The sequence below is a fragment of the Megalops cyprinoides genome, chromosome 4 (assembly GCF_013368585.1).
Source record: "Megalops cyprinoides isolate fMegCyp1 chromosome 4, fMegCyp1.pri, whole genome shotgun sequence".
NCBI lineage: Eukaryota > Metazoa > Chordata > Actinopteri > Elopiformes > Megalopidae > Megalops > Megalops cyprinoides.
In genome coordinates, this window is record NC_050586.1 from 21,061,936 (window position 1) to 21,080,077 (window position 18,142).

At 48.1% G+C, this 18,142-nt stretch overlaps 1 protein-coding gene across 2 annotated transcripts in view; it reads left to right on the forward strand.

Annotated features, from left to right (window-relative positions):
* The window catches only part of LOC118776113 (probable E3 ubiquitin-protein ligase HECTD4), a 51,584-nt gene that overhangs the window by 6,833 nt on the left and 26,609 nt on the right, over positions 1–18,142 (forward strand). The window contains exons 3-30 of one of the 2 annotated variants that reach the window (XM_036526207.1): positions 1,339–1,428; positions 1,715–1,842; positions 3,012–3,120; positions 3,370–3,508; positions 4,065–4,235; positions 4,563–4,755; positions 5,373–5,534; positions 5,923–6,036; positions 6,449–6,589; positions 6,923–7,158; positions 7,250–7,392; positions 7,905–7,975; positions 8,257–8,362; positions 8,719–8,839; positions 9,190–9,312; positions 9,787–9,911; positions 11,694–11,847; positions 12,254–12,357; positions 12,643–12,847; positions 13,696–13,815; positions 13,907–14,011; positions 14,447–14,610; positions 14,722–14,967; positions 16,412–16,604; positions 16,889–16,993; positions 17,097–17,185; positions 17,397–17,563; positions 17,948–18,083. In XM_036526207.1, the coding sequence (XP_036382100.1) occupies positions 1,339–1,428; positions 1,715–1,842; positions 3,012–3,120; positions 3,370–3,508; positions 4,065–4,235; positions 4,563–4,755; positions 5,373–5,534; positions 5,923–6,036; positions 6,449–6,589; positions 6,923–7,158; positions 7,250–7,392; positions 7,905–7,975; positions 8,257–8,362; positions 8,719–8,839; positions 9,190–9,312; positions 9,787–9,911; positions 11,694–11,847; positions 12,254–12,357; positions 12,643–12,847; positions 13,696–13,815; positions 13,907–14,011; positions 14,447–14,610; positions 14,722–14,967; positions 16,412–16,604; positions 16,889–16,993; positions 17,097–17,185; positions 17,397–17,563; positions 17,948–18,083 (3,960 nt within the window). Of the gene's footprint in view, positions 1–1,338; positions 1,429–1,714; positions 1,843–3,011; positions 3,121–3,369; positions 3,509–4,064; positions 4,236–4,562; positions 4,756–5,372; positions 5,535–5,922; positions 6,037–6,448; positions 6,590–6,922; positions 7,159–7,249; positions 7,393–7,904; positions 7,976–8,256; positions 8,363–8,718; positions 8,840–9,189; positions 9,319–9,786; positions 9,912–11,693; positions 11,848–12,253; positions 12,358–12,642; positions 12,848–13,695; positions 13,816–13,906; positions 14,012–14,446; positions 14,611–14,721; positions 14,968–16,411; positions 16,605–16,888; positions 16,994–17,096; positions 17,186–17,396; positions 17,564–17,947; positions 18,084–18,142 lie in introns of both variants that reach the window. The other variant, XM_036526206.1, reaches the window with a different exon arrangement.

The window sequence follows — 18,142 nt, forward strand, 5'->3', positions numbered from 1 at the left end:
GTCCATGAGCTGTGAAAGCGGCCCTTTAACAGAGGCTGGGGTCACGCTGCTGCCGGTGACAACTGTGCGCGACTTGTCAAAACCAGAACCTCCCCTTTTGTGTCCTTTCTTTAGAGGCAAAAGATGCCTATTGTTGCAGAGAACTGTCCAGCCCCAGTGCTTTTTTGGAATATGATCCCTTAATTAAAGTACTGCTGTTTTTTCTTTTTTGTTTAACCCTCCCTCTTCGTCACAGCGATCGTGCTTTGCGACGCAGCACAAAGCCTGGGGCCTGACGGCGCTGTTGCGCGATTCAAGAGCTTGTGTGTAGACAGTGGAGAAATGGAGACACCTCACTTAAACATGAGGGCTCCTTTGTGTTTATCCGTTCCATTGGCACTGCCTTACAATGAAAAATATGGCCATGAATAATACAGCGCAAGGGGTCGCGGTAAATAATTGAAGGACTGCTTACACACTTTTTTCAGGCATCATGGTACAGCTTGATGATGTCACCCGGGTGTCTCCTCTGAGGGGAAAGAGGGGGCTGCTGGTCTGTCTCTGAGTCACTGATGACTGGAGCCCCTGTCTACAGCATGTCCCCTGGCCATTAAGGCTTCATGACACATGCATCCACACACAAGTACTTACAACTAATGCGTTACGCACGTATGCTGATTTAAAGGCGCATGCACATGCTTAAAGACACATTCATTCTTGTCTGAGCTTCTGGTTAGATAATTGTTCGTTATATGATTATAACGAACAGTGGCATGGGTCTGTAGCTGGCAGCACTGCTAGGGAAAAGAGCACCCTGAGTGGTTTCAGCGCCTCCTAATGCTGTGTCTGACATAGAGGCCCTGTGTCAGCGCCTCCTAATGCTGTGTCTGACGAAGAGGCCCTGTGTCAGTGCCTCCTACTGCTGTTTCTGAAGAAGAGGCCCTGTGTCAGCACCTCCTAATGCTATTTCTGACAAAGAGGCCCTGTGTCAGCGCCTCCTACTGCTGTTTCTGAAGAAGAGGCCCCATGTCAGTGCCTCCTAATGCTATTTCTGATGAAGAGGCCCTGTGTCAATGCCTCCTAATGCTGTTTCTGACGAAGAGGCCCTGTGTCAGCGCCTCCTAATGCTGTGTCTGACGAAGAGGCCCTGTGTCAGCGCCTCCTACTGCTGTGTCTGATGAAGAGGCCCTGTGTCAGCGCCTCCTACTGCTGTGTCTGATGAAGAGGCCCTGTGTCAGGGCCTCCTAATGCTGTGTCTGACGAAGAGGCCCTGTGTCAGCGACTCCTACTGCTGTGTCTGATGAAGAGGCCCTGTGTCAGCGCCTCCTAACTAAGCCCTTTTCTTTGCTCTTATTCCAGGGGGTCGTTGAAGACCTTCATCCACACCGTTCATCTCCTGCAGAAACAGACTGTCCTGGGCCAGCTGCCTGTAGCCGACGTGTTGCACAGGTATTGACACAACCCCCATTGACTCAACATTTTGCAAAGACATTGCAACAGCATGCCCATGCGGCTATGTCATGGCAATGTTGTGAGAATGTTAGCTGTGTATTATCTGAATCTGTAGTTAGAATACTGGGGTGATTGGAGCACCTCATTCAGGCCCCACCCATGACTCACAGTACTGTGACATGTTCATTGAGGTAGTGGGCCGGGCTTTGATGTGAGAGGAGTGGGATAGCCCTGCTCTGCATGTGCCTGTCTGGGTGTGAGCCCATCCTTTCTGCTCCCTTAGGCTCCTGGTACTGGAGGGGGGTCCAGGATCTCCGTCCTGTCTGCTGGGGGGCAAGCACAGCGTCTCCTGGGGCTTCGAGGACATGCTTCCTGCGCCAGACAGCAGCGCTGCAGGTGCTGAAAGTAAAGGTGAGTGCAGTGGGCCAACCCTCAGGGACGTCTGGCAAGAAGAGACCTCTGCTTGCTGAGGGATGACTCATTTCAGCACTGTGTGTATTCAGCATGGCTATAATTGTGTTTTTTTTTTTTTTTTTTTTTTTAAACAAGTTTTCCCTCAGCTAGCTAGCCATTCTTGTGTATGTCTTTTGTGTATGGCATGATGCAGGTGGGTCTGCTTGTGTATGAGAGGGAATTTATGTGAATGTCAGTGCTGTGTGTGTGTGTGTGTGTGTGTGTGTGTGTGTGCTGCAAGTCAGGCACTGCTGCTGTGGAGATGGGAGAAGATGAGGGAGCTCTTTGTGTACAGTGATATAAGGGGATGGCACTAATGCCCTGTACTGGCATTGCCTGTCTGAAATTCATGTTTTTTGTTCAATCACCAGACATTCTTTAACATTACTGTGCATTTGATAACCAAAACACAACCAGAAGACTTTGGTGATCAGATTAGACCACATAATGTGGTTGAGACTTGTTCTGAGAGCCAGGTGGTGATTGTGTGTGTGTGTGTGGGGGGGGGGGGGGGGGGGGGGGGGGGGGGTGATGCTTCTGGGTGCTCGGCATTCTCAGATTGTTCAGATAACCTTTGCAGGGCCTTTGAGATCACAGGACAGCTCGAATCCCTCTGCAGGGCAACTTGAGCTGGAGCCATCAGGGCTGCATGTGGAGACCAGAGCAGTACTGAAGCCCGTCAACCTCACAGACTGACAGCCAATGAGAAAGATCCTCCCCATCTGTGCTATTTGCTGGTTGGCCAAAGCTCAAAAGGACTTTGTGTCACGCGGCCACAATCCGGCGTGTTCCTCAAGGGGAATGTTCAATAAAACCCATGATTGTCCAACAATCAAAACTGACAAAATGGGCACTGTGAGCTAATTGATTACATTTTATGTCAGCATTGCAGTAATTGTAATTAGCGACTTGGAGATGGTTTAAATGGATTTTGGCCTCTTTCGTCTCTTTGAATTCAGGACTCCTCTCCACGTTATGATCCGGACCACTTAATTGAATTAAGGGACTGGTTGAAAAGAGCAAACGCCATGACCCACCGGGACCGGACTCGCTCACTCCGCTCTAGATGGCTGGAGAGGGCCAATTAGATTTAGTGTTTGATCTCTCCTTTCTCCGTCACCCTGCAGATACGGACCTGGGGCGGTGCCTGGCCACAGACGGGCTCTATCTGTACACCACCAACTCCTTCGGGAAGGGGATCAGCAAGCTGGGCTCAGGACTGCATGGGACTCTGCGGTAATACAATACGCCCCCTTTAAAGCGATCGAGAGGGAGGGAAACACTAAAAATACATCCCTGAGCTCCTCGCAGGAAAGCAGCTCGTTTGACGTCCCACCTCAGAATGTTATGAGTGCTGCTTTTCAGCAGAGGAGCACCAGTGGTGTGAATGGACCGATAATCCTGAAGCTGTGTTAACCTCCCTGTCATGTACTTTTTTGTTGCTTCACTGCACGTGTGTGTGTGTTTGTGTGCGTGTGTCTCCAGGGGTTTTGTATACTGCCGGAATGAGGAACTGGAGCCTGGGTGGGTGGTGTTTGGCAGCGGTCGGCTCATGCACCGCCCTGCCTCCTTTGACACCAAGCCTCATCAGCTGTGCCAGGTCATCGACCCCTTCACCCTTCAGGTACGCCCTGCCCCCCTCCCCTCCCTGCCCCCATGCCACTGGTCAGTAGTGTGGCCTTGTAGGGTCTGTCATGTGGTAACCTGTCAGGGCACTTTCCGTGAAACCTGTTCAACCACCAGGTTCACCCTGACAGTGTGGACCCTCATCCGGTGGCTCAAACCTGTCCTGGTCTTAAGTACAGGACTGACATTAATCACTCAGTGTGTCTGTCAGTTGAGAAGACACAGAAGTACAAATATAGCTGAATTTCTTCCATAAATCAAACCAAGTAACAGTTAATTCAACATTTTAAATTTTAAATCATTCAGATGAGCCTAATTCAGACTGCAATTCAGTTTGAAAAGAAATCATCTCATATTTGCAGCAGGTAAATGTCCAGAAAGGAGGTTGCTGGGAACCCCCCCCCCCCCCCCCCCAAAAAAAACATGTTTGGGGATAATTGAGGAAAAACACCACATGTATGTTGCTCCTGAGAGATTGATGGGTGTGATTGTGATTGTGATTGTGAGATGGGTGTGATTGTGCGGTGCTCACCGTGGCTCTGGGTCTGCTGCAGGTGTGCCAGATCGTGTCCATGCCCTCCCACCACTTCCCTGTGGGCGGCAGTATGACCACCTTGCACCTCTGCTCTGACGGATCCTACCTTTACTGGATCTGGTCCCCCGCGAGCCTCAACGAGAAGACGCAGAAAGGCCACTCGGTCTTCATGGACGTCTTTCAGCTGACGGTGAGGCTCTCTGCGGTATTCCCATAGATATTTTCAGCCTGAAAGTGATTTACCTTGTTTATTTAGTGTTCTGGAAAACTAGAGCACTTGCATAATCACATCCTTGGAGCCACAAGCCAGTCCTTATATGCGAATATTTAAAGCGCGCATCACTAACTAACCTGAGCGCTTGCATGTTAAGTAGCCGCTGCTGAAAATGCTTGGAAAATCACCTCAGAAAATCAGTTGTAGCTGCAAATTCAGTTGGTCCCCAGAGCAAAATAAGCAAGCTGTGAGAGCAGTGAGCAATGGTCAGTAACCTGTGCTTGTTTTCCCCCTCCCTGACAGACGCAGACGGGCCTGTGTGTGGCCGAGGTGCTGCAGGAGAGGGTCATCCTGACGCGGAAGGAGGGCGAGTCGTCCAAGTGTCTGAACGACCTGCTGCTGAGCCGCATGTCGCGCTTCCGCGCCTCGCACTCCGCCACGCTGGCCGCCCTCACCGGCTCCACCATCACCAACACGGTCAAGGAGGAGCAGTCCGGTACGCACACGGGCGGAACCGTCCCTCCTCTCTGCCACCTCGCCGCCCCCGTCACCCCTCCCTCCCTTTAGCTCCCTATTACTTCCTTCATACAGTTGTTACATGATAAGAGTGATGTATCATCCAACCTACCGACTTACTGTTTCTACCGTAAGCCAGGTTAATGACTTACTTCAGAGTGGCAATGTAGCATGGTGGTAGGAAGAAGGGTTTGTAACAGAATGGTTTCTGGTTTGATTCCCTGCTGGGGCACGACTGCTGTATCCTTGGGCAAGATACTTAACCTGTAATTGCCTAAGTAAATATCCAGCTGTATAAATGAATAACATGTAAAAATTGAAACCCATGTAAGTCGCTCTGGATAAGAGCGTCAACTGACAATAATGTAACGTAATGTAGTTCACACCTGTCACTGTGGCAGAACTGTTTTCTCATGTTCTGCATTTCTCTGAGGATTGTATTTCCTCAGTCATCAGCATTGCTTGATAGACTGGGGAAGGCCCCCCCATGGCTTTCAGGGTTAGGAGATTGTGAGCTGCATGTTCACTCCCCCCCCCCCCCCCCCCCCCCCCCCCCCCCCCCCCCCCCCCCCCCCCCCCCCCCCCTCCTCCCTCCAGCGGTGAACACCAGCTGTGGCCTGCCCCTCAAGACGCTGCGCAAGACGCCCATGTACGTCTGCGGGACATATCTGGTGATGCTGGCATCGCCCCCGGGGGTGTCGGGCAGCTCCGCCACGCGCTCTCTCTTTGGAGGCACCAGTGGCCTGTCCTCTCTCAAAAGTAAGCAATGACACACTTAATCAAGGATGTGTTTTTCAGTGCTGCCTGTGGCTTTATGTTTTCACGTAGTCTGTGTGTTCAGAAAGTATCGTAAGAAAGATAAGACAGTTTTTCATGGGGGGTCAATGTGTTTGACACTAAAGAAGAATAAGCCTTTTGGATAAGCTTGCAGCATTTTAAGTTAAATTCTTTGGTAAATGTCCTATCCATTCTACTCTTTGGCATCACTTTTTTCTGGGGTAAAATGTGGCAGAGTAACATTAACTAATTTGTTGATACATTTCAATGTTTCTGTCTTGTTATTTTCTCCTTGGGAGTCTTGTGTTGGGCTTAAATGATGTTCAGGCAGATCTGTTGTTGACCATGCCCCCTCTCTGTCTGATGTCAGTCCTGGCATCTAGCCTGGTGTTCAATCTAGCTGATGGGCAGTTCAGCAGCCGTGCGGACCTCATCGATGCCCCGGGCAGCTCACTGGGCCGGGGGGCACAGGTGCCTGGGCTGGGTAAGTTGAGCCAATGGCTAGGTAGTTTGGAGCACTTCATAGTTCTGATTGGTTTTGGGTCTTGAAATCAAGGACATTCTTCAGTGTCCTGACTTGTGATTGTTCTGTGTATCATATATTATTACATATAATACCCCGTATCTAAGAATATGCCTTAAATTGGTATAAATCGATTTTTGGTCTGTACATTTAATTAGAGGTTATTGTCTTCCGTTGCAGTCCAGCAGATGACTCAATTTGGATCAACAGCTTGTAACAGAAAAGTTCTATAAAAAGCCAATGCAGAGATGGATCCTTGATTGAAGTGTCCACATCCTTAAATAAACAGGCTTCTGTAGGCCTGCTCTGTACTTTCTTAGACAGAGCGGATCTGGAGCAACATCCTTGTAACTGCTGCGCACTGTTTCTCCAGGGGCCTGCTATGATGCACTCAATAACTTGATATGGACCTGCTCCAGTGACTACATGGACCAGTGGTATAATCCTGGCAACCAGGCCTTCCATCATGTGTGCCACAGGCTGGGTGTCAGCCACATCATCAAAGAGCCCAAAGGTAAGAGGTCAAATGGGTGTGTCTGTAGCCACTCTGGCAGTAGCTGGATCCCACCTTAATGAAGATTCCTGTTGTTCCTTTGCTGGTGTTCACAGTCAGTTTTCAGTACCGTTGTTTCAGGTGAATCATTGTTCATGATCTAATGTTGCAGGCTCTGTTAATTTCAGCACATGTGAAACGTACCGTTTCAGTGTACAGTAAAACGTTACAGGGGATGTTGATATTGCTGTTCCTTGTATTCAATAAAGACAGCGTCTGTTTGCTTCTTGTATGTGATCACAAAGCCAGCCCAGTGCTGCCACTCATTGCCGCTTTGTTCCCCAACCCCCGCAGAGGAGACGGTGGCCACCGGCGAGGTGATCAATCAGCTGCTGCACCACGTGGGAGCCATGTGCATCCACCAGCTGAACGTGCTTGCCGCCAGCAGCAGCAGCCTGCCAATCGGAGCCTTCCTGGGCAAGCAGCACCCAATCGAGGCGCAGCACTTCAGCAGCATCTGTGACATCATGGAGAAAGCCATGGTCAACGGGGACACGTGCATCATCCGCTGCATCCTGGTGGTGTTCCAGGTAACTGCTGCTGGTACCCCCGTCTCATTTTCCTGTTTTAGCATCTGCGTTCTCGTGAGGTGACGTCGTGCCTCTGCTCCTCCGTGCTCAGGTGGTGTTCAGGTTCTTCAACCCCCAGTCGGAGCAGAACCGGGAGAGCGTACGCCGCTCTGGCCTGCTTCTCTGGCAACTGCTTATGGCGCCAGTGGATCAGATCGGAGCCGAGATTCAGGGGGAGGTGTGCCTAGCCATCAGGTATTGCACCCCATTCACACAGACTCAGCACTCATGTAGACGAAGTGTGTAGGCAGAGGCTTATTGCAGCATGAGGCTTATAACAGTGTCTCACACACAGATGTAACACCGATGTAGGTACAGCGTGTAGACAAATAATATCATATATAATATCACATAATTGGCCTCACGGGGCCATACAACATGCACATAGCTATTTACACATAGGCATACAACACTCAAGCATAAACAGACACAGACACGAACAGTAATACACCTGTTGGTATAATGCAGTATAATGCAGACAGAAAGCATGCAGACAAACCACTGAAGATTGACATAATATTTTATAATATAGGCAAAAGATACCTAGACACTGCATTGAAACAAACACAGATGTAATGCAGTTGTATCTATAATACAGTAAACCACATGTGAATGTGTCACTGTTCAGTATATACCATTATGTACTTTCTGTATTTACAGCTATGTGTTTAGCAGAGTGTTTGTGACAGTGCTCTCTCATGTCATAGCTCGGGGCTGAACACCTTGTATCAGGGGGAGACAGAGCTCAACAACCTACTAAAGCTGGTGCTGACAGAAGGTGAGAATCTGAATACTGACTGAATTGTATACCGTGCCCTTCCCTTGTGCCCCACTCCCCTCCGCTGCGCTGATCTCTAATCAGCACTCGGCAAGTGAGCACTTCGCCATGCTGGGCACCAATCAGTGCTCACTGTTGCAGAAGGAGCTGTGAACAAGAAAGCTGATTAGAGAGTGGCCCAGTTTGCTCAAATCTTAGCAGGGAGCGCGTAGCACCTCCTGGTGCATTGTGGGCATTGCAGAGACACCTGTGCAAAAGCAGTAACAGGGACGTGTTTCCAGGGGAGCGGAACAGCGGCCTGTCCCAGCTCCGCGATGTGATCCTCACCAACCTGGCCGACCAGCTGCAGAAGAACCGCTTTGGGAGTGAAGATGATGACCACTACAGGTAGAGGACGCCAGCGGTGTCACTGCCTTTCTCTGCCATTCTGTGCCCCATCATCTGACTGTCTGTGCTTATTTCCTTCTATTTCTGTTTCAATATTCAGATTTTTAATTTGATTGATTTGGGTTGATTTATTACTGTGAGAGAAATGTGTTTGGATGCCAAAGCTTGATGAAAAACAGTTATTTTCTGTATCATCTGTGTTTCTGTGATTCTTTTCAGCTTCAAATCCAAAAACATAATTGCATGTCATTTTGTGTCAACCAATCTGATGTATTTTATATAATAATTGGTATGTGATTCTGTTTCATGGGCTTATGTGTTCTCTGCCTCCTGGTGATTCTGTGCACCCCCTGCAGGCTGAGTGATGAACTATTGCACTATATTCTGAAGACTGTGGTCCGCGAGTCCTGCCTCCTTATCACCAAGTGTCAAACTGTCACCAAGGACGACTTCCAGAAGCTGCTGTCCACCGTGCCAGTGCGTAACATGCTGCCAGTTCAGCCGTCTCTGCTCATTTGAAGGCACCAAGACCATCACCGTTTCCTCAGTAATCGTTTAAAAAGTCAACATGCATACCATGCAAGTTAGATGGCCCTGTTGTGGTTGATTGACAGATGCTTGATGCGCAAGTAAACACCAGGTTCATTTGGTTTACATCATTTCAGAGCATAGCCCTTGGTGCCCTTGAAAGATGCTGCTTAATGGAGTCATTGATCTTAAACAGTCAGGTTTGATAGTGCTGCTGTAAATAACAAGCCAGAGGTAGAGCCCTGAAATGCATGCAGCTGGCCAGTGTGGTGAGCAATGGTCTCCCTCCCCCAACGCAGGTGGCCTCGCCTAGCCTGCGCTACCTCATGGCTGTTCAGAACCACCTGCTCAGCAACACGGTTCTGATCCGGCCCGATGAGAACGATGACAGTGACAGCTCCCTGCAAGGGGAAACAATGAAGGTACAGGTAAACATCCCCTTTAAATACCCATTCTGCTGTCTGTCCAAGGTTTGTCTTTGTCTCTCTGTGTCAGAGGGCTGGAGCAACGCCTCCTGGGAATCCTGGTCTCTATCTGTTTAAATGCTGCCTCTCGCTGCAGAAGTATAGAGTTTTATAGATGAATTGAACAGCCTTATAAACTTGTTCAGAGGCTATGGGTTGTTGTTGCTTTTCAGTAATTACGTGTAGTTCGGAGTCCTTAATCAAAAAATTGAAGAAGTGATTTTCAGTCTTGTAAAATTCACACTTTACTGGCAATCTTTTATTTGTCCATTTTAAGTTATTCAGTTGCACGGGCAGACTCAGAGCTAATTTAATTTCCCACTGCTGTTCCCGGGTGATTTAACATCGTTTCTGTCCGCCCAGTCGGGGTAAGCGTTGCGATTACAGAAGTGTGTGTGTGTTTGTGTTTGTGTCTGTGTGTGTACCCCCCAGGACCTGCAGACCAGCATCTTATCCCTGGCCACCAAGATCTTGGTAGGCTGTGACGAGGTCCTGGAGACCCTTCAGCAGGTGACCACTGCCCTCATCAACAGTGACATCCCAGACCGGGAGAGCAGGTACCACTCGCCGCTGACTCTGTGCAGAAATCTGTTGCACACTGTCTATAAAAACTCCCCCATCCCAGCCAGTTCACTCTACTGCCTGAGAATGCTGCACTAAAGGGACAGACCACATTTAGTTTTATTTGTGACCCTGAGTAAGTGACAGGTTGGGACCTTGACTTAAACGTGAATTGAATACCTATTTGAATAATGCGTTCATTTGAAGCTTTTCCTGACCCTGGTCCTCTGAACCTGCTGGTTTTCGGTGCCAGAAGGGCTAGTCAGTTAGTCCAGTTAGTCAGGTCTGATTTAGCCCTCCATTTTAATACTGGTCTGGATTTGATATCGCTTGACGGTTATCTGCTGCAAGGTGCAAAATGAAGGTGGTGTTGAAAGTATTTGTGCTGTGGAAGATGCATTTGTCAGCTTTATTTATTCCCCTATCCATTTGTTTAATGCAAATTAGTATTTGGCTTAATTAACATTAATTAGAAGTTCAATTACTTGTTTGTGCTTAGAAGTATTAATGGGACAACTCACTGAGATTGATTAAGAGAGACACACTCTGAAATGTTTGATTACATTAGTGAAGCTGCTTTATAAATAAGTCTAAAGAATGTGTTTTCTTTTAGTTACAACTAAACATGACAAAAACAATCCTTTGAGTAATGGTTCTCAGTCTGTATCTATTAAGAGATGTCAACTCCAGATCATTGCTCAGTTCACAACTCAATTAAGGCCAATTGCTTAAAATGCAGATGGAATTAAAATTAACATACAGAGCATTGTCTTCAGACAGATAATATATTACCTTACACTGATCTGTCTGTGAGTTTGCAAATACTCAAGGGAAGAAGAAGTAGCTCTGCTTCTGTAAGTTTTCACACAACGCAGTTACTGTTGCTGCGGTACTTTATCCGTCCTTTACTTCCCCAATACATTGTAAATAGCAAATATTGCTTTTCTTGTTGTTTTCTTTTGTGTCAGCGACTCCTGAAAAGGTGACATTCTGTGAACTGAAACCAATGCCAGCTTGCTTTGCATGTGGACGATCACCAGTTTCCACATGCGTGCAGTGCTTCTCACGGTTAAGGAACTATTTCTTGAGCAGACGCAGAAGAAATATGATTTTTACAAATGAGCTCCACAAGTGCTTAGACTTATAGGGGTACACATCTGTCAGTGGGAGGGCAATGCACACAGAGTGGATCGGGAGACACTGGAGGTGAAATGAAAAGTCAAAAATACCTGGAGAGCTTTGGGCAATTTGTAACTGATGCAGGACTTGAGATCCTGTCAGCAGCCAGGTTGCACAACCAATGCAAATTGGTCCAAATTGTGGAAAATTGGCACCCTAATAATACCTTCTTATGGTATCATCTTTAACCCGTTGGATCTCTGTATGGACTGGGGCAGAGTTCATTCATGATTCATCAGCTGTTGGAGAGAGTGAGAAGGCCCACCTGATTGAAATGATTACACGAAGTTAGCGTAGTGAGTACAGTGTTAGAATAGCTGTGCGGTGTAATAATTACAGCACTGGACACTGAAACAGGCCCCACTTACACACACTGCTGTTACACCCACAGTACTGCATCATAACTGCTATAAGAGTCCAGTTGTAAAGATACATAAATGAACAGTTTTCATATTGTGTAACGAATTGTGAGCTTCATGCAGTGGATAATGCTGGGGAGTGTCTGGTGCTGAGCAGGTCAGTAGCAGTGATGATGTTACCGTTGATCTGCGATGCTCCTGGCCACCCCTACCTCACGGTCCTGTTCTCTTTGCTGCCAGGCTGAAGGGGCTAGAGCAGGTGACGAAGGCCACCATGCTGGGCCACCTGCTGCCGGTGCTGCTCACCTCGCTGATGCACCCCAACCTGCAGACGCTCACGCTGGCCGACGCCCTCATGCCGCAGCTCGTCCAGCTCGTTCTCTACACCAGCCAGGTGGGGGCGCCGCCATCTAAAACGCCTTTATCCAGTTGCGCTAATAATTCAGTTCATTTGGTAATGGTAGCCATTCATTACTATATCTGTGCAAATAAGATGCTTCACTAATAGCATTTGTGGAGTGGAGGTTTTGCTTGGGTGTTATGATAGAAACGCAATGTTAGAATAGAATGTTGTATATAAAGGAAAATTTGAGTGTATGCAAGGACCACATACTGGATAGGATGGACTCATCAGGTACCTCCTATTCTTTCCAATAATATAAGAAATGCTAAAGTAATTTTCCAGATTCTGTGATTCTGCAGTCTTTGGTCATTGTCCAGTCAGGACACAATTTTTGAGTAGTAACTTGAAACCAGTCTGATTATTCTTTATGTATGCTTTTTTGTGTCTATGTTTCCAGACTGCTCTGCTACTGAAGACCCAGTCCCCTCTCTTTAGTGACGGTGCTACACTATCAGGGGGATCCTTTGGGCAGAGGGGAAAGTTGCCTCCTGCTGATGACAGGTAAGGCTACACTAGTCTCTCAGCGGAGCTTACCTCGTAGCCTCATCACCTTATTACTTTTTGTCTCAGAGACAACAGCAGCGCTTTACCATGTCAGAACGACGGATTGACATGCTGGATCCACTGGACTACAGTTGTGTTTGCACCTACTGTAGTTGAGAAGGCATCAATGGGCAATAGCCATTATATTCACTGTTGAAATGTTCACATGATGTGCGCGTCTCCTGGGATGTCGGGACGGGCTGCTCTTGTCCTCCGCCCCCCTAACGACGCCTCTCCTCGTAGCTTTCGGATCCTGGAGGAGCGGGAGGAGCCGGGCTTCCTGACGGGGCTGAAGATCCCGGCCCCCTGGGCGGCGGGGAAGACGGTGGAAACGGTGCACCCGGTGCGGGACAACTACAAGTTCAAGGAGACGGTGCACATCCCCGGGGCGCGCTGCCTCTACCTGCGCTTCGACCCCCGCTGCTCCTCGCAGTACGACTACGACAAGGTGCACCTTCCCCCCCCATACAGCACGTACTCTCCACACAAAATATCCCATTGACCACGTCTGCTTATCCCTGGTCTGAGAGGGCCCCTATGTCTGCAGGCATTTGAGGCACGTCTTAGTTAGCTCCCCTTCCAGATTTTGAGACAGCTGGTGTCTTAGAGAGAGCCGGAAAACCTGCTATATTTCAACTCTTCAGGGCCAGATTGTAGTTGCCCTGAAACAACTTCATCTGCTGAGAATAGTGTCTGCGTCAAGCATTTATTTTGTGTGATCTTAATTTTATAACATTATTTTACTTGTTGCACAGAGCAATGTATATACACAACAACACAGAATATTATTTACAATATTTACAGTTGTGTCTAAAATGAAGTTCTTTCAATACAGGTAAGAGACAGATGAGGGTAGGATAGGTAAAGGTGTCCCAGGAGACTTTTTTGGTGAAGTTATTCATAAATAACAGTACATGAGGCAGGGCTGAATTTTTTTACTTCAACACATGATTTATAAGGCATATAAGGTTTTTTTTCTACAAAATAAACCTAAAGGAGCACTGTTGGGTTGGGAACATCAAACACTTATAAATCTGCCTTGGTCAATGGTCAAAGACATGGTGGGTGAATTTCCAGTTAACCATATTTCCTGTCATTAAACTTTTAATATTTCTAGCAAAAAAACTTTCAGAAAAACTTTCAACCTAAAGCAAATTTACTTTTTAAATTAGATATTACATACTGAATGATTATTATGAGGTAAAATACTGCATTTTTCAGAGAATTCCTCCAGATGCCCTTTAAAGTGTGTGGTCCATTGTGAGCTGAGAATGTGCTGTGTTGATCTCGTTCCAGCTGGTCATCTACGCTGGGCCTAACACTAACAGCCGTAAGGTGACTGAGTACGGAGGCAACACTCTGGGCTATGGCAGCCGCAGCGTCCTGGGGACCGGCTGGCCGAAAGACCTGGTGAAGGTGGGGGACACTGAGGTGCAGCGGATAAACGGCACCCCTCCGTTTTCCCTGGTTCCTGTCAGATCCATTTACCCAGTGTTCTCTGTCCCAGGTGGAGGGCGACACGGTGACATTCTCCTTTGAGATGAGGAGCGGCCGCGAGCACAACACCCCGGACAAGGCCATGTGGGGCTTCTCCTGCACCGTCCGAGCTCAGGTAACCGCGCTCTGGGTGCCAGGATGTAGCGGAGCTCCGCACAAGCTGTGGCAGTGCTGACTGTGGAGACTCTCGCGTGCAGTGATTTAATGTCAGTGCTAGGTGGTCCTGGCCCTGAGGTGTGATGGAGTTTGATGGTCAAGTTGCACTGCAGTAATTCAGGGGGGGTGCAGTAAGCAGATAAGCAGAGTAAGATATATTTTGTCTCATCAGCAGTGTTGCAATGCCACAGTGACTACACATTCTCTCTCTTATCTCTCTTTTTCCTCCTCTTTTTTTTTTTTCTGCCTCCTCTTCTGTCTTTCTCTTCTTTTTCTGGTTTGACCTCCTCTTCTTTCTCTCTTTCTCTCTTCTCTCTCACCCTTTCTCCTTCTCTTCTTTCTCTGTTTCACTCCTCATTCTCCGCTCTTGCTTTTCCGCTTCCTTTCTCTCCAGGAGTCCTCTGAGGACGTGTCTGGGGGACTGCCTTTCCTGGCTGACCTGGCTCTGGGCCTATCAGTGCTGGCCTGCTCCATGCTGCGCATCCTGTATAACGGTCCTGAGATCACCCGTGAGGAGGAGGCCTGCCAGGACCTGCTGTGCTCCAAGCTGTTGCAGAGGTTAGTATACCGCACTGCACACTGGGACATGCAGACTAGTCGGTCGCCATGTTAGCCCATAAGTGGGCCCATCACCATCATCCCCCGCTAACGCTGCTGTCCGCCTTAAAGGTGCCAGTGGCAGGTGGAGGCCAACGGCGCCATCTCGCCCGCCCTGACGCCCAGCCCCTCACCCCTGCCCCTCACCATCGAGGAGGACCGGGAGTTCACCTACCCGTCTGACGCGCTCATACCCCCGCCGGGGCTCATGCCCGGGGCCTACTTCGACCTGCCGCGAATCCGTCTGCCCCCGGGAATCATGGGCCGTCTGCGGGAGATCTCAGGGAGGGCGCGGCCACAGTTCCGACCCAGCATCAAGTAAGAGTCACACTGCACCCTCACTCAGAAACAGACGTTTTATCAGAGGGAAAAAAGAGGATGCTTTGTATTTTATTTCCTCATTATCTGTTGTATTACCCAATAGACCAACGATATTTTTAGTCAACTGCACATATAAATACTGTCCATTTTACTGACAGTGACATTTTACTGTCCATTTGCATAGCATGAGATTTAATATACAGAAAGCTGGGAGAGAATATTGTCAAATTGTTGTGTACAGAACCACGTGTGCAGATGTTTCATTGCAGATGAACAATGGCAGTGAAAGGTCAAAGAACAGTGCTGCTTCCTCTTGACAGTTAAATCATGAACATTGTGTGGCCTTTTTTGTTCAGTTTATTCAAGCATGCAGAAGTTGATTCAATTCAGTTACATCAAGCTACACTTTATATGCAATTAAACTGTGTGTGCCATTTGAAAACTATATATTGTAGTGTGCATACAGTATGTACATTGCAATAATGCATACTTAGCACAAACGGGATGGTTGGAGTGTGTTTTATTTCATTTTTATCTGTGAAGAGATCTGTTATTCTACATGCAACAGTGTGAACAAATGTGTGAAGTGTAGATTGTTAATATGTTAATTTCAGATTTGATTAACTATCAGTACCTAATAAAAATTATTGCAAGCATATTTTGGCATGGTTAATGATGTCCATAAACACAATGCAGTGTTTGAACATGTTGTATTACATCATCACAACACAGTTTGTAGAAAATATCTTCCAGTCCAGTAGAGTCAAAGCAAAAAAATGCCTTAGGCTGTTTCTATTTGTGGTCTGAAGTAAAAGGGAGAGAGACAGGTCCGTCTCAGGAAGTGGTGTGTCAGTGTCACACGGGTGTTTTTCATTCCTCTGCCAGTCAAACAAAGACAGGCATATGCATCATGCACTGCTGTTTCCATCTTACATTCGAAAAAGTGTCTGTCCTCCTCCTCCTTTTTTATTCTCCTCAGTTTAGCATGGAGTTTCACTCTGGTGATGTAAAGAAGATTGTTGTTGAAGGCATATTTTCATAGGGGTTTTTCTGCGTAAAGTTCAATTTACATGCATGAGTGCACAGTTTTTTTAAACAGCTGCAATGTATCAACATCTATCCCACAGTAATACACATAGAAGAGTGAGCCCTGGGCTGATTGATATACGAGGCTTCTGCATCCACAGGCAGTTTCCTGTAGGCCTGTAATCCAGCAGAATTTAGTTCCTGCAAATCTATGAATACTTTGGGTCTGAGAAAATTGAATTGGTTTCAGCCAGTGTGATTATTAGTCACATTAAGTGCTTTGGGCGGGATGCCAGCCTGTAGCCCTCCAGGGTTTGGGCTGTGCAGCCAGGTCACTGAGAGACAATGGAGAGCAGAGACGCACTTACCCTCTCCCCATTCAAACCCTCCCTCCCCTCCCACCCCCGCCCGACAGGGAGGTGATCCGGCCAGACGTGATGGAAGAGGTCATCGTCTCCTGCGTAATCAAGCACCTGACGCTGGTGGACGCCCTGCAGTCGCTGGTTAACTTCCAGTACCGGGAGGAGCACGCCGAGGAGCACGACTTGCTCTGCAAGATCATGGCCGAGACCTTCAAGAAGATCAACGCCATGGAGAGGCAGCTGCAGGTAGACCGCCCGTTCCGGGGCCCGCATTGCAGCACCCAGCGACGGCAGACGACCGCTGGGGAAGTCGATGCCATTGATTGCCTCTCATTCATTATTCAGAGTGGATGCCCTTACCCCAGCGAGCCGTTTGTCAGTGCAAGTTCAGAGAACGCGGCCAAGTGCAAATCCTCATGTTGCCACAGCCAGAGCCCGTGTAGTTTTGAGCCAGTGAAAGAAAACCTCAGGCCACTATTGTGTCATTATGTTAAATATGTATGTGTGTGTCTGTGTCCGTGTGACCCCAGAGCGTGGCGGAGCTGGAGCAGAAGTGGCAGAACGAGGTAGAGGAGGCCCAGCAAGGAAAGCTAGAGAACAACACCCCCTTTTTCCACGACTACCACTTCTTTGAGGTATGAGCATGCATGCTGTCCCTCTATCTGGGCACGCTGAAGAAAAGACCCCGCGATGTTTAACGGCTGAGCTTGAATTTCCTGCAACTTGTGCCTTTTCCAGAACAAAATGAAGGAGCTGGAGCTGCTCTGCTCCCTGAAGGAAGTGCCATTAGACTGCAGTGACTTGGAAAACGTTGTCCTGGCCTTGAGGTAAAAATCAAAGGGATCCTCTTCAGCTCCTTACCAGACTGTAGTAGCTGTTCGCAAATTCTCAAATGGCACTTTTACCAGTTCATTTGTCGTGCATCTTAGTGAGCGGAGATTCTTTCAAACTGAGTGGATGTCAGCACGCTTGGTTTGTTGTCTTCTGGTGGTACTTGAAATACATTCTGCTAAAACACAGAAACACACGTGTCTACAGGGAGAAGTTCTTCCAGGAGGTGAACTCCCTGCAGCATAGGAGTGCAGCCCCTCTGGCCAAGACCAAGGCTCTGGTGAAAAGCCTGATGAACCGTACTGAGCTGCTGCTGCACGTCACCATCGCCCCCCACTGCCGCAGTCTGACTGGGACCCCCGCAGGCACCCCAGGTACCCCAACACTTAATGTGCTACTTCACTAATGGATCTATCAGATTACTGAATTAGACTTCAGGTGGGGGGTAGTGCTGGGCATTTTTCCGTTGACTTTTTTAAAAAGGCATAGAATAAGCTCTGTATTTGCTGCAAATAGTCTTTAGCTGCATCATCGTGTCAGTTTTATGGTGAATGACACGAGTTGGGGAACGCATCTTCCTTGATTCCGTGGCAAAGTGCAGCCAGTGTTTCTGCCTGAGCGCAGATTGAACAGTGAATCAGAGGCCTTTAGAAGCATATTTGCATTTGGGATAGAGGTTTAAGGCTTCAGCTGGGACATGTTCAATGGAGGGTATGAAAAAAGAAACCTTGGTTTAACAGGACGCCCGTGTGTTTCAGCCTGCAAGTCTGTGTCCGACACAAAGACCATGGTGCCCACAGTGAAGCAGCCTGTCTTCCTGCGCAGCATGTCTGCCCCCTCTGACCTGGAAATGATCGCAAACCAGGACCTAGAGTTCACCCACGGCAGCCAGAGGTCAGGCACAAAAACACGAGCGGAGACCATTTTGCTAAACCTAATGAGACAGTTACTAT